Source organism: Triturus cristatus, chromosome 7 (assembly GCF_964204655.1).
Source record: "Triturus cristatus chromosome 7, aTriCri1.1, whole genome shotgun sequence".
Taxonomy (NCBI): domain Eukaryota; kingdom Metazoa; phylum Chordata; class Amphibia; order Caudata; family Salamandridae; genus Triturus; species Triturus cristatus.
Window position 1 is genome coordinate 857,680,677 of NC_140590.1, and position 27,710 is coordinate 857,708,386.

General features: G+C 46.4%; 2 protein-coding genes across 2 annotated transcripts in view; both read right to left on the bottom strand.

Annotated features, from left to right (window-relative positions):
* Nucleotides 1-27,710, bottom strand: part of LOC146810716 (uncharacterized) — a 240,429-nt gene that overhangs the window by 162,404 nt on the left and 50,315 nt on the right. The window lies entirely within an intron of this gene.
* LOC146810718 (protocadherin gamma-C5-like) lies at nucleotides 9,905-11,906 on the bottom strand. The gene has a single exon (XM_085617785.1). The coding sequence runs from the start codon at nucleotides 11,891-11,893 to the stop codon at nucleotides 10,043-10,045; it is 1,851 nt and encodes a 616-aa protein (XP_085473911.1). The 5' UTR covers nucleotides 11,894-11,906; the 3' UTR covers nucleotides 9,905-10,042.

Genomic DNA, 27,710 nt, shown 5'->3' on the forward strand with positions numbered 1-27,710 from the left:
GTCACCTCTGCATAGGACAAAGAGCCATCCGCATTCACCTGGAGCGTTGGGTGGGGCAGTTTAGAGACATCAAAGGGTTTGGAGCTTTGGATGCAGCAGCACAAAGAGGTGACGTGTCCTCGCCCCACAATGCATCTAGCAGAGAGAATGATGAAAGTGACCAGGCACAGAACACTGATGGCCACCAGGGATATGATGAGGTACAAGGTCATGTCAGTGTCTTCCGTTGGAGTTTTGTGGTAATCATGAGATGTGGGCTTGTCCGCACTGACGTCATCCTCTGGTGACAGAAGGATGGTCACAGTTGTGGACAGCTGTGGCTCTCCATTGTCCTTGGCTAGAATAATAAGCTTCTGGGTGAGGTTCTCGGTCTCTTGGAGCCTCCTGACAGCCCGCAGCTCTCCAGTGTAGGGAGATATTCGAAATAGAGACGGATCCGGAATTTGCAGAGGAGCATACGAGACCCAGGCATTGTGACCAGAGTCCGCATCCACTGCTGTGACTTTAGTAACCAAGTAACCCACTGGGATCACCCGAGGAATCCTTTGCTCCACTGTGGACTCTCTGGAGGGTACAGGGAACACGACCACGGGGACATTGTCATTTTCATCCCGAATGTAAATGTAAACAGACACGTTGGAGCGGAGTTTTGGAGATCCAGCGTCTTCTGCAATAACATTAATGTGTAACACCTGCACGTGCTCATGATCGAAGGCGCGCTGGGCGAAGATGCTTCCGGTGTTGGAGCTGATATAAAGGAAGGACGAGACCGGGGAGCCCTCTATCCGCTTCTCTGCTATGGAGTACGTGATGCGAGAGTTCTCACCCTCATCGGCATCGGAGGCGGACACAGTGCAGAGCAGAGTGCCGGGTTCGTTGTTCTCTCCGACTGAGGCATCCAGGAAAGGACTCGAAAACTGCGGGGGGTTATCATTGACGTCTGAAATGTTGAGGGTAATTTCTTTTTTTGTCTGCAGAGGGGGGTTCCCCAAATCAGTAACAACCAGCTCGATGAAATATTGAGGATTGTGTTCCCTGTCAAGCACCCCATCTGTGATCAGAGAGTAATGATTTTCAAACGATTTGATCTTAAATGGAAGATCGGTTGAAATATCCACGTTAACTTGGCCATTCAGTCCGGAATCTTTATCTCGGACTCTGAACACACCCACAGCTGTCCCAATTGGGGTATTTTCTGGGACTGAATGTGCCAGAGAGGTTATTACAACCTCCGGAGAATTGTCATTTTCATCTTCTATTTCAACCTGGATAAGACAGCGGCCTTCCATCTGAGGTGTACCCCTGTCTGTTGCTCTCACGTGAATGTTATACATTTTCTTTTCTTCAAAGTCCACATCTCCTTTTACATACATTTCTCCAGTTTGCGCGTCCAGATGGAACAAGTTGGTAACTGCAGCGTGGGTGTGCTCTTCATAAGAGTATTCAACATCCCCGTTGAGTCCTTCGTCGCTGTCAGTGGCGCTGAGAGTGATCAGCGTCGTCTTCACTGGGGCGTTCTCTCTTAGTTTCACTTTGTACACAGACTGATTGAAGACGGGCGCGTTGTCGTTCACATCCAGGACAGTGACAGTTATCCGTGCTGTCCCAGATCTGGGGGGGCTGCCTCCATCCACGGCAGTGAGGATCAGCTCGTGCTGCCCCTGGCTCTCTCGGTCCAGAGCCTTTTCAAGCATCAGCGTGGGGAGCAGTGTCCCGTCCGCGAGACGTTTCACGTTCACGGTAAAGTGTTCATTTGAGTTCAACTTGTAATCGGTGACTGCATTCTTTCCAACATCTGGATCTATCGCGCCCTCTAGTGGAAACCTTGCTCCGGGATGAGCTGCTTCTGTAATGCGCACAACGCGGTCAGCAGTGGGGAAGGTGGGCGCGTTGTCATTTATATCCAGCACCTCCACTTCCAGGCGGAAGAGCTCCAGGGGGTTTTCAATCACCACTTCCGCCGCCAGGGTGCAGCCGGGGCTGGCCCCACACAGGCTCTCCCGGTCTATCTTCTCACTCACAGCCAGGTCTCCGCTCTCCAGATTGACGGTGAAATGCCGCGTGCTGCCCTCGGAGCCCAGCCGCAGCCGGCGCTCAGACACAGCGGCCACGTCCAGCCCCAGGTCCCGAGCCACGTTCCCCACGACTGTCCCCGGCTCTGCCTCCTCCAGCACCGAGTACCGGAGCTGAGCACAGACCCCGCCCCAGAGGGAGACCAAGCAGAGTACCTGCCACTTCCACCGCTGCTGGGAGCTCCGGGTGTTCATTGAGCACAAATGCATTTCCAGTGATGACGCCTTTGCAGAGCCTGGACAGACGGTGGGGAGCCTGGCTGCTGAACACTTCACAACAGATTCACGGGTCTGCTGTGTTTGAGCAGGAGGAGGGAGTAAGTGAAGTCGAAGCCTCAGACAGAGGAATAGGAAAGATGGGCGGTCTGGGATCTAGTGCGAGTAGGGCAGCTCATTGGTTAAAGCTTCCTTCCCCTTCGACCAGAAGTCACGCCTTCTTAAAGGCACGGACACCATGGTTCGTCTTGCATACAAATGCAATGCATATTCGTGTTTTATTCCAGGTTTGAGACTTGGAGGTGAGTTAATATTCATGACTATTTAACATAACATAAGAGCTGACAGTTTTTAGCACGGAGGTGCGTGACGTAACACCATTGATGGTAAATATGACATTTCTTATACAGCATGGACAAGATTGGCAACAGTAGAGTGGTCTTTATTGGAAACAGACGGGTACAGACATTTCAGTCTGATCCCAAAGGACCAAAATACTTATAGCCACATGACTACATTACTGTTTGGTAGACGAGCAAACTCATTGGTAGGGAGGGTTCAACTGGATTGTGGGGTATATACACCAGCTTGTAAAAAAGTACAACACAACTGCTTAAAGTGATGCAACTTGTATCTTATCGTAACTGTGGAGCGGAGAAGCTACCAGCCTAAGGTTGTACCACACAAAAAGGGCTGTACAAGACAGCCCTACGTGCCCCTTTCTGCCACAGATGCTCACTGACCAGAGTATCTGGTAACAGTTTCACGCTATCAATGAAGGAGTATGGGGTTGACAATAGGGAGACATAGCCCACGTGCAATATATCATCAGTACAAGTCAGAGAAAAGAAGATGGGAACCACTTTAGAAGCAACCGAATTTCAATTATGTTGGCGCTATAATTAAAGAAAAACACATAAGTTATATACTCTGGGTCACAGCTCCCATACTTCTTCTAAACACTTCGATCTCTGTTTAGCACTGTCTAATAATCCTTCTGTATAACTCTTGAGTCACCCCGCACTGCTCGCCAGAACTATTACTATACACAGATGCACAAAGGTACCCTTATGACCGGCTTCTGTTCTTTCCACCTACTCTCATGCCAGTTAATAGGCTGAAGTGGACAAGCCTTTTACAACCTTTCAGTTCAAGCATCGTATGCCACCTGTGACAGCATCTACAAAGTTTTTAAAATGCTTTCAAAGTCTCTCATGTGCAATATCCAAATTGGTAACTAGTAATTGGCAACTTATTTGATTTTGAATATGTAGAGCGCAACACATGCCCACCAATCTGTAAATATTAATCGGCCTACCATTTTCTAAAAATATAAATTACGTTTTAATGACAATTCGTCTAGTGACAATTCACCCACCGTGCACTCCATTTACACTATACCAACCTGGAGGTACCTTTCGTCCAGCAGCGAAGTTTTAAGCAGCTTGGAGACAGGTTTATAGTGAAATGAAGACATTACTAGACCATTCACCTCTATTTATGGCTGAAAAGTCAATTAAAAACCCAAGGAGAATTGCAATTCGTATCATAGAAGTGTCAGTTCAACTCAACATGGCTCCAAAATGGCCAGGTCATGCCAATCCTGCACAGGCACCGTTCCTTAAAGTGACATCAAACATACTTTGCCGATTATCAGGAAAACACATTTAGCAATCTGTTTAGACGTTAAATGATAACCACAATCCTTACTCACCTGGTTAGGTCCGATCAGCTCCTTGGAACTGGACAGAAACGGGTCCCCTTCATTCACTAGGTCTCTGAGCTCTGGAAAGTTTAAGGGCCTGGTGAAGGTGAAATTCCCCCCGTCTGTGACAGGTGATAAATAGGTCATGTAGCGCTGGTTCTGGGGGTCTGACGACCTTAGGCTAACCTGCATGCACCGCAGGGTCCCATCTGCACTCAGCTGAAGGGTTGCATGTGGCTGCGTGGGGAAATCCAGAGGTTCTGGTCTATCAGCAAAACAGCAGAGGCCTGTGCTGTGTTTTTCCTTCATGATACACTTGGCAGACAGAAGAATAAATGTGGCTAGCACAACCACACTGATGGCCACTAGAGAGATAATTAAATACAGGGTCATGTCAGATTTGACTTCTGCAGTTTTATGGAAATCCGGAGCTTTACGACCTTGCCCAATGGCATTGTCTTGAGGTGAAAGAAGGATGGTAACAGTAGAGGACAGGGAAGGCTCTCCGTTGTCTCGGATTCCCACGAGGAGAGTCTGTGTGAGGTTGTCCTTTTCATGGAAGGCCCTGGCAGCTCTTAATTCTCCTGTGTAAGGAGATATTCGTAAAAGAGAAGGGTCTGTGCAGTTTAAAATAGAATATGTGAGCCACGCGTTGTGTCCAGAGTCTGCATCTACTGCTGTTACTTTGGTAACCAAGTGGCCCAAAGGACATGAAAGCGGGATCTTTAACTCTATGGTAAGATCTCTGGAGGGTGGTGGGTACAGGACCATTGGACTATTGTCGTTTTGATCCGAAATGAATAAAGAAACAGTCACATTTGAGCTGAGTTTCGGAGAGCCAGCGTCTTCAGCGAGGACTGTAATTTGGACAACTTGAACGCGTTCATAGTCAAAAGTGCGCTGGGCGTAGAGGCTTCCATTCTGTGGGTTGATGTAAATATAGGAAGAAATTGGCGAGCCATCGACCTCTCTTTCCAATATTGAGTAGTTGAGGAGTGAATTTTCACCTTCATCTGGATCAGAAGCGGACACATAACACAGCAAAGAGCCAGGGCTGTTGTTCTCTTTAACATAGGCATTGAACGATGGCTGTGTAAAGCTAGGAGGGTTATCATTGACGTCTGACACATTCAGGACAAATGTCTTCTGTGAGTGCAAAGGAGGGGACCCCAGGTCAGTGACAGTCAGCTGGATAGTGTACTGAGAAATGGATTCGCGGTCTAGGACTCCGTCTGTGACCAATGAATAGTGGCTTTGAAACGATTTAATTTTGAATGGGACATTGGAGATTTCTAAATTCACTTCTCCGTTTTTCCCAGAGTCCCTGTCCTTAACTCTCAAAACGCCCACAGCTGTACCAATAGGAGTGTTTTCCGGCACTGAAGTTGACAGGGATGTAAGACGTACTTCCGGGGCATTATCATTAGCATCTTCTACATCCACTTGCACCACACAAGCCCCTTCCAGTCTCGGTGTGCCCCTATCCCTGGCTCTCACGTGGAGCTCATAGGAGCTCGACACTTCATAGTCCACAACCCCTTGCACTCGAATAACCCCGGTCAGGGACTCCAGAAAGAACACGCGCTGTATTCCATCCGAAGTGTGATCCCCGTAGGAGTATTCGATTTCCCCATTAACACCTGCATCTGAGTCAGTTGCGTTCAGTGTGATTAGCACTGTGTTTACATCGGTATTCTCTCGGAGTTTTACTTTATAGACGGGCTGGTCGAAGGCAGGCGCGTTGTCATTGTTATCTAAAACAATGACCTGGATCTCAGTGGTCCCAGATCTCGGAGGGTCCCCGCCATCAAAGGCAGTGAGCAGTAGGCGATGCCCGTCCTGGCTTTCTCGGTCCAGAGCTTTCTCCAGCACCAGCGCGAGAAGGACGTTGCCGTCCTTCCTTTTCTTCACACTGAGTGAAAAGTACTGGTTTGCTTCCAGCCTGTAACCGCTAACCGAGTTGATTCCCACGTCTAAATCAATGGCGCGCTCTAGAGGAAACTGCGAGCCAGTTACAGTGAATTCACTGATCTCCACAACGCGGTCAGTGCTGAGAAAGCTGGGGGAATTGTCATTTATATCCAGAATCTCGACCTCCAGCCGGAAGAGCTCCAGGGGGTTTTCAACCACCACTTCCTCGGACAGTATGCAGCGGGGGCTGGACCCACAGAGGCTGTCTCGGTCCATCTTTTCTTTCACCGTCAGGTCTCCGTTTTCTGGTTTCATTGTGAAATACTGCCTGTTGCTCTCGGATCCCAGCCGCAGCCGGCGCTCAGACACTGCGGCAGCGTCGAGTCCCAGGTCCAGAGCCACGTTCCCGATTAAAGTCCCCGGCTCTGCCTCCTCCAGCACCGAGTACCGGAGCTGGCCCGCGCCGCAGCCCCAGAGGCACAAGAAACACAGAATTCGCCACCCCCATCCTTGTGTCGTTTCCCGGGGCTCCATGTCCTGTAAATCCACGCGCGGGGCACTTCCTGTGACCCGCCCCCTCCTCACCGGTGACAGAGAGGGACAAAGACCTGGCTCGGTTGCTCAGCACGCGCACTCCTTTCAGCAGTTTCTGCAGATGCTCCAAGCCTTAGGAAGGAGGGAGCGCGCGATCACAGATCCAGGGGGAAAGAAGGGAGGGGAGACAGATCCTCGATCCCATCACAACACCGCAGCCCATTGGTTAAGCCATACTGCCACTTTAGGCAGTGTAAACGCCCCCACATATTTAAAGACACACACAGAGCGCAGAGATGCGCTTGCAGAGAGGTGACAGTGTATGTCAGCAGCGTTGCTAAATTCAATTGTAATCCATATGAGGTACACAAATGCCAAACTAACATATCAGAACTTATAACATGGTCATGCCAATAAGATGTTCTCGAAGAAATATTTTTTTCCATCAATATGGAGAGAATGGAAATAAATCTGAGGAGGATCGATGGAGACAGCATTCATCCACGTAAGACACTAACAATAGAAAAGGCTTTTAAAATCGGAGCCTTTGTCCTAATCAAGCCATCTCAGTTAAACAATGTGCCAATGAAATGCAATTAAGCAGTGCTGTACACCCCAGAGACCAAAATCAGTGTGCAGTGACGTTGTGGACACCCTCCAGCTCTGCATGGACTTCACTTCTGTGGTGAAATCTGGTGATATAAAGCAAGGAAAACAGTAACAGAAATTGCCTGGCGCCCAGCACACCACCAGTAATTTCTGCAGACTGTAGAGATATCGTTTTTAATGCCTGACCTGCCCACTTCCCTGCCAACATAACTATTTAAATTGATGAAAAACAAGTAAAAAAACCATAATACCGCTTTTTGAATTCTGGTTTTCTCTTTCGCACTCTCTAGGTGGGCGCGATTCCCTCACGTGCTTTACCGCTATGGACCGCTGGACTAAACGCCAGAGCATTCCCTGTGCCCGCGCACAAGTTTGTAACTGTAACTAAGGAAACGGAGTATGAAACCGAGGCTGACATGAACAGCTCCTGCAAGGAGACAAAACAAGGGTTGATGGAGAAAAAGTGACTTTAAACTCTTCATGCTTTGGGCGAACATACATAGAGACCATACCTGCATTAGGTAAAGTACATGCTGGTCTTGTTTGTGGGCACCAGAGAGATTACCATCACAGTGTATGAAACAGCATGGCTTTCATCTCTTCCTGAACAAAAATCTTAACCAATAATATGCAGGACAGTCCTTCATAAACACAACAGCCCTCCCATTCCAGAAACCGGAAGTGTCGGAGAGCAAAGGGAGGCTGTTTTGCCTTGAACAGTTTGTCAAGACAACACATGCGGCCTAGTGGAAAGGAATGGAAAACATCTCCTCTTCATCAACTGAGATAACCAATCCCAGTGGCTGTACTAGTTAGAGAACCTCTGGCTCGCGTACACACTGTGTCCTCAAACCTTTACTAAATGTAAACCTTATGGTCCCGTCTCGGTTATAAGAGGCGCAGTGTACCACTTCTCGAGCCAGTAGAGGGTGAATAAACCCCTTGCCTCTCATCTGAGGGCGCTCTCTGTACTGTTGTGACTGAGGTTTCCGTACGCTTTGCAAACAATCCCAGGCCAAACTTCTTAATGTCAGGAACCCATAAAAACGAATCTCGCAACTCACACCACACTAAAGGGAATCTTTCACTTTACTGATGATATGGCAGATGGCTCACGTGCCACACTAAGTGCGCAAGACACTGATACAGCAACACAGTAGGCATGCTGTGATCTATCAGATGACCCCTAATGGTCAGCCATGGTATTGCATATTGTGAGAACAGTAAAGGGGAGGGTGCAATGCCAGTTTTATGTTCTGTACACGAGGCCTACTGGACGTGCACCTACAACAACAGTGGTATAGAGAGCTCCCTCGACCATCTGCTGTCTCTCTGACGGGATGCTGATACCTCACAGCAGGGATTTAAGTGGGCCGGATCCTGCCGGTGTCCAGTACCAGCATTTCTTAAAAGCACGCGCTGAGAAGTGTCCCTACCGGCTCTCCATTTCTACATTCAGGGTGGGGAAAAAACAAAAAATAAGCTTAACTTTCCAATAGTACCATCAATCACTGCTTTTGGTGTAACTTCAAAGAGACATTTTTCAGTTTTTATATAGCGCAAACGTGAGCACCAGTTACATTACACAAGGACATATCCATGTTTTGAATCACAGGATGTTGAGCCGTGAGGCTTGAACCTGCTTTTTCAGCTCGAAAGTTGGTAGCTCTAGTCTTGGCTACAAGAACGGAAGCATTTTCAATATTATATACAACTAGGTCTAGGTCGTAGTTGTTGCTTCTTTATCTTATGCAATTTACTACCATTGACAAAGCCAATAGTCCTGGTTTGTTGGAGGTTTAATGTTACTTGTGTTCTATATCTGGATGAATGGACAGAAGCAGCAAAATACCAGTGGGGCAGCACACAAGTACAGATTTTTATCCTAAGTTTTTAAGCCACGCCCTTAATTATATTGGCCACGCCCCTATGGGAGACCCACCCACTTTTTTCATCCCACTTAAAGCCCCGTCATACGGTACTATTAATGAATGTACAATTCCCGACTTAACAAGCGCTTCTGGCGTATAAACATTTTTATGACTGAAACCTTCCTCTGACCGCTTTCCTTTTCTTGTTAGCTAGATATGCGCTATTCACGTCTATTCCTTGCGTTCTTATTTTAGTTTAACTATAAGGAAAAGAAAAACAATTGTCACGAAGTTATGGTGTCCAAACCACATTTATGTCAACAAGATACATTGATCCAATAAATGTATCTATCTGCAATGTTGGTGTGTGTACTGTCTGACTATCACATAATCATAAACACTCTTGGGGAGTACAACGAATTTACTACATAGTGAGCATAGCAATTGGGTGCTTATTACACACATGACATCCTCCAGATCCTGACAAAGGAGCCTATGATATTGGCACAAATTTGGACCAAGTTACTAAGCTAGTTCTCTCACCTGGCTGGGATCCTGTAATCCGCTGATTAACGATGCAAAGTTTTCCGTTTTGTTTGCAGCTTCTCTCAGTTCTGGAAAGTTCAAGGGTCGCCTGAAGGTGAAATCATTGATGTCCGAACCGGATGTCAAACACGTCTGGTAGCTTTGATTCTGAGCGTCCACCGGTCTGACACTCACCTCTGTGTATCTCAGGTTCCCATCCGCCGTCAGCTGGAGCGTGGGGCACGAATACTTCGAGAAGTCAATGGGCTGTGGCTTTTCAGGCCAACAACATAAAGTGGGTGTGTGCGTCTCCTTCGTGATGCATTTAGCAGACAAGATGATGAAGGTCACTAGAGCCAGCACGCTGACGGACACTAAAGCAAGAATTAAATACAAGGTCATGTCCGATTCGTCTCGGGGGGCTTTGTACAAGTCGTTGGTGCTCGGACTTTGATCGCTGGCTTCTAGTGACAGCAGGATGGTGACTGTAGCGGACAGCGATGGCTCTCCGTGGTCTTTCACTTGGATGATGAGTTTTTGAGTGAGATTGTCTCCCTCTTGGAACCCTCTTGCGGCTCGTATTTCTCCAGAATAGGGAGCTATCCGAAATAGAGCGGGGTCCGTGCTTTGCACGATGCTATAGGAGAGCCATGCGTTGTGGCCGCAGTCTGCGTCCACCGCTGTGACTTTAGTGGCCAAGTACCCCGCTGGGAAGGGCTGGGGGGCTCTCTGATCGGCAGGAAGGCCTTCAGACACAACTGGATACAGGACCACGGGCACATTATCGTTTTCATCCACAATGTAAACGAAGACGGTGAGGTTGGAGCCAAGCTTCGGGTCCCCGGCATCTTCCGCGAGGACTGTAATGGCAACCACCTGCACCAGCTCATAATTAAAGGACCGTTCGGCGTAGAGGTTTCCGTCGCTCGAGCTGACGTACACAAACGAAGAAACGGGGAGCCATCGATACGGCTTTCTAGAATGGAGTAGGATATGCGGGCATTCGCCCCTAAATCCGCGTCAGAAGCGGATACTGTGCCCAGCAGTGCGCCAGGCTTGTTGTTTTCTGTGATAAAGACATCCAGGCCAGGTTGTGAAAACCGTGGAGGGTTGTCATTGATATCTGAAATATTTAGAACAATTGTTTTCCGCGCATATAGGGGAGGCGACCCCAAATCTGTAACAATCAATTCAATTGTATATTGATTAACATTCTCCCGGTCTAGGGAGCCATCTGTCATTAGTGAATAATGTTTTTTAAATGATTTGATTTGGAATGGGAGGTTAGATAATAGCTCTAACTTAACCTCTCCGTTTTGGCCAGAATCCCTGTCTCTGACTTGGAAAAGCCCCACTGCGGTTCCCACTGGGGTATTTTCGGGTACAGAAGTTGCAAGAGAGGTTACAATTAATTCCGGGGCGTTGTCGTTGACGTCTTCTATTTCCACCTGGACAATGCACCGCCCTTCCATTTCCGGGACTCCCTTGTCTCTGGCGCGCACGTGTATCTCGTAGAAACGGGCTTCTTCGAAGTCCAAAGGCCCTTCCAATCGAATGAGACCCGCACTTGATTCCAAGAAGAATAAGCTACGAACGGATTCCGAAGAGCGATCGCCGTACAAATATTCAATTTCCCCGTTCATGCCCTCATCAGCGTCCCGTGCGTTTAAATGCATCAGAACGGTGTTTACAGGGGCGTCCTCTCTCACTTTCACTTTGTACACAGACTGGTTGAAGACGGGCGCGTTGTCGTTCACATCCAGGACGAGGACAGTTATCCGGGCCGTCCCGGACCTGGCCGGGCTGCCTCCATCCACGGCCGTGAGGAACAAGTGGTGCGTGTCCTGGACCTCTCGGTCCAGAGCTCTCTCAAGGACTAGCTCTGGGAGCAGAGAGCCGTCTTTCAGACTACTAACACTGAGCGAAAAGTAGGAGTTTTTATTCAGTCTGTATTGGCTCACTGAGTTTACACCTACGTCTGGATCTCTGGCGCCCTCCAGTGTAAAGCGAGTTCCTGCAGTAGCTGCTTCCGAGATCCTCAGAAGGCTGTCAGCCGCGAGGAATGTGGGCGAGTTGTCATTTATATCCATCACCTCTACTTCCAAGCTGAAGAGCTCCAGTGGGGCTTCAATCACCACTTCCTCGGACAGAAGGCAGCGTGGGCTGGCGCCACACAGGCTCTCCCGGTCTATCTTCTGAGTCACGGCCAGGTCTCCATTCTCCAGATTCAGAGTGAAATAGCGAGCCCTGGCCTCGGACCCCAGCCGCAGCCGGCGCTCAGAGACCGCAGCAGTCTCCAGCCCCAGGTCCAGGGCCACGTTCCCTACCAAGGTCCCCGGCGCAGCCTCCTCCAGCACCGAGTACCGGAGCTGAGCACAGACCCCGCCCCAGAGGGAGACGAAGCACAGCACTTGCCAGCACCAATCCTGCGCAGAGCGCGCTGCTTTCATTCCTGCTGTGTTAACCCTCCAGATACCTGTGTGAAATGGTCCCTGGTGCTGGCGACCGCAGGCAGACCCCAGAGTGCTGTGTCCGGGGCGCTGAGCAAGTCCAACGCTCCGTAAAGCGCTCACAGCCAAGCGGTGGGTTTGTTTCGGTTGCTCTGCTTTCTGTGTCTGGATGGAGGGAGGGAGGGCGGGCGGGCTGTGAGTCACAGCTCCAATGGGAGGGGTGCAGGAGGAGACCGAGACCTGATCCAGTCTCTGCTCCGGCGCCCATTGGCTTGGAGATCCTCTCATTGCAGCCAGTAGAGCGAGCATTCCTGCTCTTAAAGCTGCAGAACAGCGCAGACGTGTGGTTGTGTCTGCAAACGCTACACATTATGGAAATAGTATAATGTCGACGCTATGTTAGAGAGAGCACTGATTCACGGGCTGGCATAATGTCACATTTCTTTCGATAGGCTTAGTTATCCAGATGCACTTTCAAAATAATTGGAAAGTTACAATACAGATGATATGACTCTTTAGATTCTCGGGAGATGCTGTTAAATGCAAGAATATCACCATCTAGCCAGATGTGGCATGCTGAAGGTCAACTAAACGATTCATGGTTTTAAAGCTTAAAGAAACTCTGCTCTCAATGCAGTCAATGCTGCAGTGTTTTAGTCGTATGTAATATTCCACATGTCCTGGGTAATTTTTCTTTCAGGTGATAATAGGTAAACAGCGCATTGGTTTTCTGCTGATTGGCGTATACGTATACAATCGCCCTACCTGTAAGGTGGAGCACATTTCCGTTTGCACATTTGATGTGAAGAAAATCCTTCCCCTAGAGGGCACTGTCGACACATTGCAGTGAGAAGTGCTACTAATAACGAATTTGTAAAATACGCCAAGACACAGAGGGTACTACGCACAATGTCAACAAGATAAGACACATTCCAATGCACAAATGCTTTATTATATAAGCATTTAATCTAGGACTGTAGAACCACCTAAACGTGCATTTCGTTTGCACTGTGCAAGTCTTGCACGTATCTGGGATTTAACCCCCCCCCCCGCCCCCCTTTCAAGATGCTGATCTGGCAGATTCTTCATCATCAAATATAGTTAGCCCGCTCTTTCTATGCGCACAGCTCCTCGCATTCAGTAAGTCAAAATAAAATGACAATAATGGCGCGTTACACACTCCGTGCAGGGGATGACACTGTGTTCACAAGTAGTCTTTATACCGGAGCCGCGACCGGCGCCTGAAACCGCCCGTTAACACCCTCTACCCACGAGACTGTAAAGTTACAGCGCACGCGCAGCAGGCGGAACGGCAGCGTCTATCAATACCCGCCCGAGCTGTGATCCACAGGTCTCCCTGAAAGGCACTACCCGCTCCTCACAGCAGCTGCTCTCCGCGGATCCGCAACACCGCTCTGGCTTTTCAAACACCAAACAAATCACACGAGCTGTCAAACACCAGGAGCTCCCACGAGGGACTGTCACTTCCGATCCTGCGATGGTCCAATTTATGTCTGCCCTGCAGTGCGCCGCATAACTATGTATCTTCCGGGAAGCAGAAAGCCAGCTCCCGCCGTTCCTGTAGGATGCTATGCGAGCCTCTGACTGCTGTAAGGAAAGCGAGGATTTACTGAGGCGGACAGGGAAGAAGGATGAAAGCGGACCTCTTGCTGACATGACCGGAGCTGGATGTGCAATATACACGCCGCTCATTCACAACCAATGACTGTGCTGCGCGCGGGACAGGAATCCCTCTGTCAACATCAGCCGGAGTCCATTCGGATAGACGGTGCTCTGTGCAGTCAGAGCTCTGAGCAGACAGTCGGAGCACACGGAGCTGCTGGATGCGGGCACGAGGAAAACGCAAACATTTCCCAGATTTGTAGCCGTGCCAAATCATGCGTTTTTAAAACACTTGCACGCTTTTTTCCATAAAGCTTTAATCTGATTTTCTACATTTAAATCCCGCCATAGACGAAACGTCACAAAAGTGACTGCGGGGTAGTGTTACAGAAGTAAAGCCATACACGGAGCATGGGAATTATTGTGGCTGCAGCAGTCACGGGTTCTGATGTCTTTGATTCAAATAACATGTAGCGATTAGCAAAACAAACCAACAGATCCCCTAAATTGCATCCGATCTCACTTTAAGGGATTACACTGCAAAGGTATACGAGTAAAACGATTGCATAGAAAACCACTATCCCTGTCGGTTATTTCGAAGTGAAGCAGCTGGTTCACGTTATGTTATATTCCTCCGCCATTTATCGCCACACGAGGGCGCGATTGCCTTATCAGCTCACAAAAAGTACCAGAGGTGGGAGAGCAATGCGAACTGTTCGTTCAAGCGGCTTTCGAGGAACTCATCTCAGAGTCATATTCGAAAGTGGTGGGGAATTGAAGTGTCTGCTCCGGGGTAATAAATTGAAGAGTTGGGTGGGTGATGAGGCGCATGGATCCGCGCGATCACCAGCACAATACGTCACCCAGTAATCTGCTAAAATAGTTTAACTTTTGCTTGAATATCTATACAGAAACAAAGGACATCGACACATGGTTTTATGGGGCCCGGCCCAGGGTCATTAGAAACAGCATCCCTAGGTGACACCTACAGCGGTCATCCCAGCACCGAGGCTGTCCGCACCCATCTTAGCACTTGGTAGCAGTGACCGCCAGTCCATCTAGCACGCACATTAGACGGGATGCGCCGTCGTCTTCGCTCTATGCGTGCACGCGCACCTCCTCCACAAACATGCGGTGGTAGTTAAGATACGCGGGGGCTCGTTCACTTTAACTTTTGAAATAACACGTTTTTTTGTTAACGTAGTTCTGGCGCCGGGACACTCGCAGAGTCGTCGTGCATTCTATAAACCCCCTCATTCATTCATTCATTCATTCATTAATTCAAGAATGCGTTATTGAATAAATACACCCTATAATCCATCTTATGTAAACACCGAGATGCACTTCATATAAAACATACAACACGGACAATTTGAACTAAATATGATAGTTCAATTGCTGACCAACACCCAGAGGCATCGGGATTACATAGGAGTTAGTCCTGCATGTGTTCTAGGTCTGAAGAGCAACGACTTAAGCCGAGCGCACATACCCCGCTGTTCTGTATTGAGCAAAGTGTAGGCACCAACCAGTCACCCGAAGTGGCACACAATTAGAAAACGTGTATTCTAACAACAAATACACACATCAACAGAGCATCCGAGTGCAGGCGCAAGATCGCATATTCCATCGCCCGAGTTTTTTATTCCCAGAACGTTCCCTAATTCTTATCAATCTAAGAGGTATTTCAGGCGAGGCTGCGGCAGCATTTACCTCTGCATCGGAGCCAATATCTATGCTTATTTCTTTGACGTTTCCGCACGAGTCTGCTTTGCTTAATTTATACGCGACATCAAGTGTGCACACGGCAATATATCAGCCAGCCGTCATGTATAATAATGCGCGCTTCCGCACACCTCAATCGTTAAAATATTGCACCCCGGGTGTTTATAAAACAGTCCCAAAATTCAGATAATTCAAAATGATATTTATAAAAAATAGAAACATTTAAGCATGCAACTTTTTAAAGATATCACTTTAAGCCACGTTGGCAGAGCGGGATTTGTGAGCGGATCAGAAGGTTGGAAAGGTGACAAGAAGCGGGTTTGAGAGGGGCAGCGAACGCCTCAGTATTTCGGTCAGATGTCTCCGGGACCTCGGTCTCTGTTCTGTACCTCGTGATTCCCTGCTAGACGTGTGTCACACGCGCTCCTCTGCAGCGCCACTGAAGTCACCCCGCAGAGCGACACGGGCCCGGGAGGAGAGGCGACGAAAGGATACAAGAAGGCCCAGGGGGGAAGCGGGTTCAACCGAAGCAGGAGGTGGAGGCAGGACGGCTGCTCCGATGAGGGGTGGGAACGGGGTGCCCTGAGTCAGACACCAACAACCGAGACATCCGGCTAACCCATAAGCAGAACAAGGACTCCGTACTGACGGTAGTGCACAGAGTTACTTAAATGACAGCGCTACCAGCGCACAAGAGAGACATCGCGGCATCACGTGTAATTAAATGCAACCTTTACACGCACTACCACCTGTGTTTATTAATGTGCTTTCGGCCAGGGGCTGCTGACAGTAGTGAGGGGCCCAGTCTCAAGGTGAACAACCCTTGCACGGAACAAGGTAAAAACAGGGTAAAGCCGTCCACAGGGGGCCCATCTTCAGGTTTAACAGCAGGCAGGGCCGCTAGGAGCGCACTGCACACTGTGCAGTACCCATGATACCTCTTCTATGGGCATGGGGGGGTCCAAAGTAACCACGGGGTAAAACACTTTACCTTAGAGAGCACTGTCACGAAAGCGGCCTTAGAGGGAAATATGAGTTGAAACAGGGGAGATGGGAATTAAAACACCACACACTGGGTAATTAACACGTCCCATAATCTAAATTATATTATTAACAACGTTTATTCAAAACTACTACACAAGCCCTCACCAGACACATTCCCCACAAAGCCCACTCCCCCACCATACTTTATTTAGTTGCCCCTTCAGTGCCTTAGGACATGAAGACAACGGCGCTGGTTTCAAGCTATCCAGTAACTGATTCTTTATGACATTAAGAACCTGAAATAGAAGGCCAGTCTCAGTTTATCGGACTGTGCCCATAAATGCGTATAACCCCAGCTGTTCTTTAAAGCATGGATAATGAATGAGTAAATGCGAACTCAGGTAAACCAAGCTTAATAAAAATACAAAAAGGGAATGCTAGAAATGAGAATGGTTTTCGGGGATGGCTGGCCCCCGTTATTGCTTTGCTCACTCGAAGATGAAAGCCTCAGTTCAGGGGAACCTTTCTGCTTTCCCAAAGATGAATATTGCAAAGGTCTGAAGGATGAACGCTGTGAACAATGGCAACAATTTTTACCGGGGTGTTGGGAAACAGGTGACTCCATAAGGGCAATTGGCAGGTCCATTGTTAATTCCATTCCATAAGTAACACTGCAATGTGGGTGGAGATGAAACATGCAGCACCTCTTTGAGAGAGAGAGAGAGAGAGAGAGAGAGAGAGAGAGAGAGAGAGAGAGAGAGAGAGAGAGAGAGAGAGTTGCACTGCCAATTATGACCCCCCCCCCCCCAATACTCCTTCTCACGTTCGGAACATACAACATGCATAGTTTTTCTATTAAATGTTCCAGTAACAACTGCTTGCAAACCAGAAAAACATGTCTGCAATGACGTTCTGAAAATTCGATAAAAAGATTATTTAAAAAACATACATAGTGAGCCATAGGAGGGTAGGTTCTTTTTCGTTGCACCCAACCTATGAAAAGGGAACAGAAAACACAACCCACGTCTCTCCCTCCTTTGTTCTAATTATCAAAGCAGTGGGTGAAGCAGGCTTGCCATCTGTGGAACTTGTTCTTCCACATAACGCCTGGTTGTGGATCAATAAAACAAAAACATCTGGGCCCTTACATCACTTAAACACAACAGTCTTCCATCTCTCACAAAAGATGGAAACAAATCAAGAATAGCAAAATGCCAGATACTCTGCTCCCTGATGTAACCAAGAGAAAACAAGGACACATTCCTGAGAGGTATGTCAACTATGGTAAAGGTAACTTGTCAAAAAATAAACAGATGTGTCTTGGGAAAAGTGCCAGTAAAAAGTAAGTGGAAATACAATTCTAAAAGATTTTGTAAGTAAAGTGGATGGGTATGTCACCCCGACCTAACTAACCCTTTTAATTATAAATAGGTTATGCACTGCGGCTCAAATCCTAAATCTCTTGCAGTAAAGCGACTGCAATAGGCTTTCTCCCATGTTTGGAGTGGATTTCTCACTTTAATTGATTCACAAAGATCCCAGAGAGTATTCCTCAAAGCACAGAATAGTAGTAGGTTTTCAGGAGAAACCCTCGCGCTCAATCTTAAGGCTAGCTATCCACAGGCAGAAAATCCACCAATTCAGTATGGTCAAAATGTGGATTTGCATGTTTATTTTTTTTTGTATTTCTACACGGCAGTCTATTCTTGCAGATGGATAAGCCCTTCTTGAGTGCCTTTAAGAATTTGGGGAATTTGCTTATACATTGGCAGTCTGAAAACTCAGTTATTGTTGCACTTAACGATGAGTGGACATAGGTACAGACCAGTGGAAGCAAGCCGGTACATATGATGAAATATTTATTAGCAAGCAGATCAGTACAGCGGTCAAGCCATCAGGTATGTGAGTCAGTGCCCCAGCAGGAGACTTATGTTATCAGCTCAATTCCTGGGTAACTTCTACTGTTCAATTCCTGGGTAGCTTCTACTGTTCAATTCCTGGGTAGCTTCTACTGTTCAATTCCTGGGTAGCTTCTACTGTTCAATTCCTGGGTAGCTTCTACTGTTCAATTCCTGGGTAGCTTCTACTGCTAACTTCTACTGGTTGCAGCTGACATGCACAGAATCCTGAAGAAACACATGACATGCTGCACAGAAAAATTATTTAACATCAGAATAAGGAAGGCCCCAAGTGGCAGAAACAAGATTCAACTGTTACAAGTGTCTCTGCCTCATACAATACAGATAGGTTTGAGAAACTCAGTTTATACATCTATCAGATGCTATAGCTACCCTTAAATCAATTAAATGAGTAGCAATTCTACACGTCTGTTTTTGCTATATAAAAATTATTTCCCACAGCAACCCAAGCACACTGAGTGTAGCACTACTGATTATAGCCGCCGGGGCTAAAGTTAGAATTGCTATTAGCTATAAAGTAAGTCTTTGAAAAGAGAAGAGTTAGTTGTGGCCCAGATAAAACCACAGATAAATGTACTGGAAATGACTCATGGTGAACTTCGGTAAATATATATTACAGGGTACAAAAGCAAATGGCATCGAGCTGATTGAACCAGAAATTTAGGTGACTTTGTGCCAAAACAGGCTTCCCAAATTTGAAATGCCTTGCAGGTGTGAATGTAATTAGTGGATAGCATAGATCGGGCATTATGGCACTGTCGCCTAAATATAAGCTGTTGGGATGGAAAAGTCTTCTGCATGGCTAAAAGACGTGTACCTTGCTGTGGTATTTGGTTATCAGTGCTAAGCATCTTTCCTGCTTCTCTGCCTTGCTGCTCAGCCAGAGTGGATGTCCTCTGGAATGCTGGTGCCTGGTGAGGTAATGGAATGTTGGGGATGCCTGGTGGATGAGTGTCAGTTGGGAGTATGGGCTGAGCAGCAAGGGAGCTGCTCCTGGTGGGGCTTCATTATATCTTATCTACATCTAGAACTTAATCAATAAACCTTCATCTTCTATCTACATCTCGGCTATTGGACTTATTTACCATTATTACATTTGGCGATGATCTGGACAGAATCTACAACTGCAACCTGATGAACTACTGAAACTTGAAATCTGAAGTAGCTCCAAGGTAATGAACTGCTTAATTTACAACTACGGATTTAAATGCTTACTGGCCACCCTTGAGCCCCACCAGTGACCTCTCCATCGGTCGACCTCTTCCCAAGTGTGCCAGTTCCTTCCTGCATGTCCTGCTACTTCCTTGTTCTGCTACCTGCCTGCCTTGATGCCTGCTTCTCCTGCTGTCGTTGGAGATCTGTTCCCTGTTTTTCCGTCCTTTTTCCTGCCTCACAACTGGATTCGTGCACTGAGCTGATCCCACTGACATTTGTACCAAGACTGAGCAATGCTAGAAATATGGCCTTCGGGGGCAATGTACGGGCCCCAGCTGTTTTCTGCGGACCAGGTTATGGTGCAGCCTGCTGCTTGCTGTTCAGTGCGTCACCCAACGGAATTATTTGCTCATTTTGGGCAGTGCTTTGTAACTTCATCGGAAGACGTTGCAGTGCGCGTGCCGGTATTCTGTACTTATGCCCTGTGTACTTTCCCAACTTTTACATTTGCGCTTTGCCTCTGTGTATCTTTTCTAGTTTTAATGCGCCACTGCCATTTCCTCCATCTTGGCAGTTGAACCGCCGCCCGACTTTTCAAACTTGGCTCGAGATAACACAGAGCGCATGCAGCCTTACTTTCATACCACAGCCCTGCGATATCTCCATGGTTCCCGCAGGTTCGCGTTCCTTCACTCAGATACTGCATCTAAATGTCTACATGCTAAGACGTGCCGTGAACCTTCCGGCTTGGCGTCACAAACGTGTCGCCATTTTGCGTTTGGAGACATCTAAACTCCGGAGCCGCACTATGTATTGTGATTCCTTGTCTTCTGCCAACCACGTTCTCAGTTGGCGTTTCAATAAGGTTGTTGGAAGCTTGAAGAAGTCCAGCACTGTTTCTCTTGTACCCTCAACACCAGCGTTTTTCACGGTCTGCATTTATATTCAAGAACATTTGGATCGGTACAGAGGATTTTCGTACTTCACTGCAGTGGGGTTTTATACCATGGTCTCTGAGTTGCTGCGCCACTATGCAATGCTTTATGGTTGGACTGCCTGGACTGTTTTTTAGCTATTTTTAAGTAGACTCTTCAATGATTCCTTGCCTCATTAGCATCTTGAAGAACTTTGTGCGGTGGTCGTTAGGATTCGGTTTTCTTGCCTTGTTTCGGGTGAGGAGTCGGTCACCGGAGAAAAGTATCAGCTCTTTAATACTGCTTTGTTGCTAATGTTCAATGCTTTACTGTTTACTGTCCAATTCGTTACTGTACTCTGATTTTGCATGCATCTTTCACAGAGCTTTCCTCAATTTCTTCTATGTATTTCACATCCTGCTTCGTTTCCCTTTTACTGGTCAATCTGCTTTCTTATTTTCATTATGCTTAGTCATTATGTGACTTTCCACCTTTTGCGCAAAGATTTGTGCGTGGATTCGTCACCTACTGCATGATAATGTTGTTTACACTGCTTTCTCTGCAAGTTTTCGTATGTGAATTTTCTCCGTTTGATTTACGCATTATGATAGCCTTTGGCTATGTGACTTGCCACTTTTGCATATTACTTTGTGTGGATGTGTTACCTACATTCTTCCCGTTTTATATTTTACATTACGGTATTTTGCTTGCAAGTTTTAAGTAAGGGGATCTTTTTCTCTGTTTGTGTTTAGATAGCCTTTGGCTATGTGACTTTGCACCTGTGCAATTTATTGGGTGTATATTAGTCACCTATACATTCCCTGCTTGACTATCAACTTTACAGTTCGTTTTTTACAAATTTACATTTTTGGGAATTTTCCTCTGGTTGAAGTATGCGATAGCCTTGTAGCTATGTGACTTCTGCGCATTTTGCTATGTGCGGTTATTTGTCACCTATGTTTTTGTTGCATTATATTCTACTTTACAGTGTGTGGTTTGTATGGTCTCAGTATGTGGGACCCTTTGATATGATTTTTCTACAAATTTTGTCACGGTCTATCCTACCTTTGCGCAAAGATTTTGTGCATGAATAGTCTGGCATTTAAGTTTTTTTCCTTCAATTTCATTTTTTGGTATGTACTCCTAGCGGGTGTAGTTTTCACCTTTCTTTCGGAGTATGTGTGCATGAGAATCTAGTCTGGTTTCTCTTGTTGGGAGTACCCTTTTGTCTTATGTGGGTGTTGCATTTTACTTTTCATTGTTTGGTGTTCATTGTTTATATATTCCATGCTAGTCTGGCCAACTGGTGTGTTCTGGTGTGGCTCTGAACGTTTTGTCCTGTGTTCTTTTCATGCTTGTGTTGTTATTGCTGCACATTGGTGAGAAACGTGCTTTATTCTCACATTTTCTTCCTCATTTATGTGTTTTCTGTATGCTATTTTGTTCACTACAGCCCTTTTAGCATGCTAAAGTTTTATCTTTCATTGAAACCATTGTTTGGTATCTGCCATCCTCTCTTTACTATTACTATTTTCCAATTTGCTCCGTAAAAGGGGAAGATGTGTGTGTTATTCATTCTTTGTAATGTCTACTCCTTCCATATTGTGATGTTTCATTTAATTTCATCTTATGCATTTATTGATTGTCTTTCCTTGAGAAGGTTTGTGCGGTCTAGTTTATATTAAGTTGATGGCAGCATACTCCCTTTGTTGTTGTTTTGTAAAGGGGGACGATGTGTGGTATCTGGTTCTCAGTTCTATGCATATTTCCTGCTTCTCTGCCTTGCTGCTCAGCCAGAGTGGATGTGCTGTGGAATGCTGGTGCCTGGTGAGGTAATGGAATGTTGGGGATGCCCGGTGGATGAGTGTCAGTTGGGAGTATGGGCAGAGCAGCAAGGGAGCTGCTCCTGGTGGGGCTTCACTATATCTTCTTATCTACATCTAGAACTTCATTAGTAAACCTTCATCTTCTATCTACACCTCGGCTACTGGACTTATTTACCATTATTACACTTGCCCTGAGTTCCCGCCTGTACGGTTGTCTGGATCCCTAATACGGATTTTTTTGTCATAGGTAAACACAGATCATGCATGTGTGCCATCACATAGACCGGTCTCACAGTTTGTAATCTTGCTGGACTGGAAGGGGTGCCCACAGCACTACCCTCACAGAGGTGGAAGGCTACCGCCTTCACCAAATGTTAAGCAGCACAAGAGCATCGGTAGCAGCATACCGTGGAGTGATCAGTAAGAGAGAAGAGGTCGTTGTTATCCTATGTCACTTAAGTGAGGTCACAGGCCCACCCAGTTTTTTTTTTTAAGTTCAACTGCTGTGTGCTTAACTCACCCGTGGCCTATATCAGTTGAATGCAGAGAGCTACGCAGTGCTGGAGTGAGGCTCTGTGCTGGATGTATGTGTGCCTGGGAAGGGTACAGTGCAAGGATAGAGCAGTGTTTTGTAGTACAAGCATGGTTTGTGCATGTATTGAATGTATGTATGTAAGTGAGGAGTGCATTACATGAGAGTTTGTGCGCTGTGAAGTGCGTACGCAATGAAAACATGTGCTGGGTGTATGTGTGCTTACCATACATGAAGCGTTGTGGGGCACGTGCATAGTGAGTGTGTGTGCTGGCAGTGTGTGTGTTTACAAATAGCACACCATGATACAATATATAAAGGATACAGTACTGAGCAGTGCGCCCAGAGTGAGCGTGTGTGCTTGATGTATGTGCACCTGTGGTGGCACAATACATGGTGGTGACAGTAGTGGACAATAAGTATGTACACTGAGTGCAAGTGTGCCTGCAATGGTACATTACATGGAGGAAACTGGGTTGCATTTTGGGAAACCCAGGCCTGCCTGGTGACATGAGGACTAGAGGAATCAGACAGACAGATTTAAGATGGGATATACTGGAGCGAGAGGGAGAGAGAGAGAGCCTCCCTGTACACTTTAACAGGGTGCTTCCTGATTCAGTGATATATCACAAGGAAGGGGACTTGACACATCTCAGGAAGGAGACCCAGACCCTAAATGGAAATGAACTATAAGAAGGTGAGGTTGATAACAGAAAATCTGTCATCTGCCAAGCAGATAGATGGGCTGTGTGAGAAGGGGAAGCTCTGCAAGACTTCTGCCTGTGACATGACTGGGGGCCAAGGCCCGCTAGTATCCCTGCTGGGTGAAAGGACATCCTACACTACAACATGGAGCACCAGCGCCTGCCTGCTTAACAAGACCAGTGTGCTTTGTGAAGGAGTGTGTTTGAAGGAGAAAGATCCAGTAGGGAGCCTCACCAAGAGGAGTAAGGAGATTCCTGTGCACTGATCAGCCCGTGTGCAGGAATGATTTGGCGACCTGTGTGCCACAAGAGGGCTGCCGGGGACTAAGCCGTGCATCGTGCAGGGAGCACCATACCTGCACCATCCCAAATGCAGTGATCTTGTATGCTAGAGGGGGCCCCAGTGTAAGTGATCGGGCCGTCAGGTGTGTCAAGACCTGTGCATGTTTTAACTGCAAACCCATATGCTAGGACGGTCTACCATGACGTGGGTCATTACATCATAGGAGTCTGTGATTCAACCACAAGTACCGAGGCAACCCTGTATACCGGGAGAGGCTGTAGGTACTGAGTTTTGCCAAAAGTTTAGGCAATTGCTGGAGGAAGCAGAAGCTCCGACCTGCGGGTTGAGCCGATGCATCAAGGTCTGCCCAGACCGACCCCAAGGATTTTAGAGGACGCTGAGGTGGATGTCACACCATCGCTGCAATACGGTTGAGAGCCTGAAGATTTACCCTCTCCCACAATGAGGGGAATATGGACTTACAGCACCTACGAAAGCTGGAACCATCTCTAAACATAGGAAGCTGGCAGCGCTGCTCGTGACCGAGCCTGCACCAGTCCACAAGCGACCTGAGTTCTCTGAGCACAACCAAAGCTTGAAAGTGCTCACGGTCACAGCACCTGCTGAAATGCTGAGCATTTCTGTGCTTCAGCAGCGGGTAAGACTTGAATCAAGCCTATTGGGCCCAGAGTACCTCGCTGCTGTAGGTGCTGCTGCCTCATAGACACTTTTGACTACTTCCTAAGACTCTTGAGTACGGCCTGCTAGTGAGCATTCCGTGGATGCAGCCAACAGTGAATGGGGAATACCCAAAATCACATTGCAAGGATGGGATAGGGACTTGTCAAACAAACACTAGAGCCCTGACCTTAATGGGATTGTGGTGTTGCTTATGAATGGCGTTAAATCTTTGAATTTGTAGAGATAGAAAAAAAAAGATTTGTTTTTCATACAATTAAGTATTTAAAAGGACAGAGCCTTATTGACAATGCTGAGTGCACTTTGAGATATGAGCCGCATTCACTAACCTGTATCTACACTCCCCCCCCCCCCCCCCCCCCCAGGGAGCCTTTGACTGTTCATCCACAGCTACCACAAAAACTTGAACCAATTGCTCAGGATCAATAGTATGTCGGGCCTCGGGACATGTGGAGGAAAAAGCATCAACCAAAATTGTTGGGCCCAGTAGCCCCTGCATGCTCCGTGGCCCTCTGAAAGGGATTCTGACATATACACCAGGTAAAAACATATTGGTTAGTGCTCTGCAGACTCAACAGGGTCCATACTTATACCGACAGTACGCCTTTGGGGTTGTCCATGCCTTTGTACAGCTCTGTGCAGTGAGAGTGTTCCTCACTTCAGCAGGCCAACAGATTCAGTACGCCCCACTGAAAAAAAACCACAGGAGATATCCATCGTAGGGGCCGAATCACTCGCGCTAACTTCAGATGAACAGGCTGCGAGCTGCACATAGACAAGGAAGTTCCTTAATGAGGAACTTACCAAAGTAGATCTTGTCAATATTTCAAACATTCAGTCTTTAACAATAATGAGAGAGGAAGCAGCATTTGCTACCAACAAACTATGCAAGGAGCATGGGCATTTGATTACACAATACTAGAAAAACATTAACAGTTACTTTTGTTTCGATAAAGGTGAACAAAAGGAGTATTTTGTTGTTGTTTTCTTACAAATACTCGCAATTAAGTCAAAAACTGTAGGAAGTGAATTAAGTATTTAAATTTCCCCTATGGTATGTTTTCTCAATTTTATTAAGCAGCGTTCCTTGTAAGGTAGAATGATAAACATGAATTTATTACATTCATTAATCATTGACATTAATACAGTCATGAAAGAGGAGCAAACTGTGTAATGCCATTTAGCAGTAACTGCAAATTTAACCAAATCAGTTTGTCGTGGTCCTTCAGGAAATTAATAGAAGAATGAACTGCACATGAACAGGGAGAGGATGTGGCTTTACGGCTAGAGCGGTCGACATTGAAACTGGGGAACCGGGTTAGAGTCTCGGCAACAATGCTTAACATCTTGTGATTCCGGGCAAATCACTTATCTCCTGTGCCTAACAAAAAATGAATGTGTCCATGTGTAACGAAACTGGTGCTCATGTAAAACGCTCTGTTACCCGATTTCTCGGGTCTAGCTCGCGCTATATAAAACTAAAAAAAAATAGAGCAACATAGGGTTGGGATCGAATCTCCACCCTTAGGAAGTTGGGAGCCCAATGGATCATACGCCTTTGGGCGGTAGAACAGGGGATTCATTATGACAAAGAACTACATGTATTCCTTAAAGATTGATGCCATTACCTTCTTGTTAAATCTACGGACTATGGTCATATAATAGTGAACAGTTCCAAATAGGATAGATTGCCCATAGGTTTTGTTCAAATGACATTCTGAAATGTGCCATATTAATGTCATTGAAATCTTGTACTTAGTTTTGCTAGCTCTTTTCTTTCTTTCATATTAGAAAATTAATGATGTCTGTATATGTGCATAAAATATGTTTCATACTTCTCGCCATTTTTTCTAGGAGGTCTATTAAGTTTGTCCTCTTTGTCTTGTTGTTATTTATCAATCAATATCCTCCACCACACTAACGAACGTTGCTGTTTGCAATATAGGGCTTATGACACTAATTGCACCCCTCTTGGCTTCTCACACTTTTTGGGCGAGATATTTCCCCCAGGTGGTTTTCCCATGAGTAATGTCAAAACAAACCTCACCCTCCATTTCTATTTTCTGACTCGTGTATATTCCTAAGGACATCATCACGGTAAACATTTCTGAGTGAGGTACTTGTTTGGTATGAGTAACTGCGATTTATCCCACCAAAAACTACAACATTTAGTTATATATATTGGATTTTAATTTCAATTTTGAAGTTCTCTTCTAAAAACTTAGATATATTTTCCTTTTCTTCTCAGATTATTCGTTTTTCTAAAGGTTTTGTCAAAGCCATTACGCTTTCTCCTTTCTCGCTCTAACATGGCGGATACAAATACTACATGACCTTTTTGTAGTTCCCTTTTTACCTTTAGTGGCAGGAAGAGCACTTAGGTGCCATGTCCCTTTACAATGTTCATGGCTGTACCGTATAAAGATCTGCAATTGTCGACCGTGGCCGCTCTCACAGATTGACGCCCGAATTGCTGCCCACACTTGCGGCTTAGAAGTAAGTTTTAGATCGTACCTTTTATTAACACCGTTTATAGCGCCAGAGCTAAGAAGTATATACTGGGGAGGGACTTCGCTACTTATTGTTGTCTGTTTCCTCATAGGGACCTATCACAGTCCTTCAAGTGCCTCGAACTCTATTATCTGTTTTATGTAAGTATTGTGGAAGCTCGTTTGTTACTTATTTGTCTGGGTGTATACCACTTGAGGCTTGAGATCCTCGTGGGAATCTCCCACAGGGGAGAATTGCTAGGAACAACATGTGGAGGACGCCTAATCCACCTTCTTTTATCCAACATAGCCTAGCGCTTATTGAGTATTTGAGCAAGCAGAAGATTAATCTTAGTTCTGATGCCTTTTTCTTACACTCATACCCCCGACAATATTTGACGTGTCCTGCTTGAATCGTTCAATGCATTTGTTACTCTGGGCTCTTCTACTATTGACTAGGGATACCCCTACTTACTTCATGCCTCTAATTTAATTTAGTGTTTATTGAGTACTCGGGCAGGCATTAGAATAATCTCAGCCGTGATGTCCTTTTTCTCTCATACAGACTTTTTGTCGATGACTTTTGAACTGGAATACAATCTCACCAGTCACCTTCTGTGAAATAGCCAAGGTATGACTCTGTGTGACTACCGTATAAGAGATGTCACTTGTTATGGATAAACATGATCCACTAGTGTTCTTACGAACAGACCGTGTGTCTGTTTTTACTTTCACATATACAGGAATATCCCATTACATGGTGTGGATTAATGGGCGACGGCCAACTAACCGAGATATGTGATATTTACAATTCGCCTCATCTGGAATCTTAGGTACTCATTATATCTTTGGGACTTTGGTGGCTGATTCACTCATTTAAATCGAATATATCACAACTTTTCTTCACACGGAATCTATCTACATTTTTTTCGCTTGTTACGTTCTTAATTCTTTGTTACAAGTC

Excerpts from the sequence above, each read along its gene's own strand:
- LOC146810718 (XM_085617785.1), bottom strand. The coding sequence starts at position 11,893 with ATGAAAGCAGCGCGCTCTGCGCAGGATTGGTGCTGGCAAGTGCTGTGC.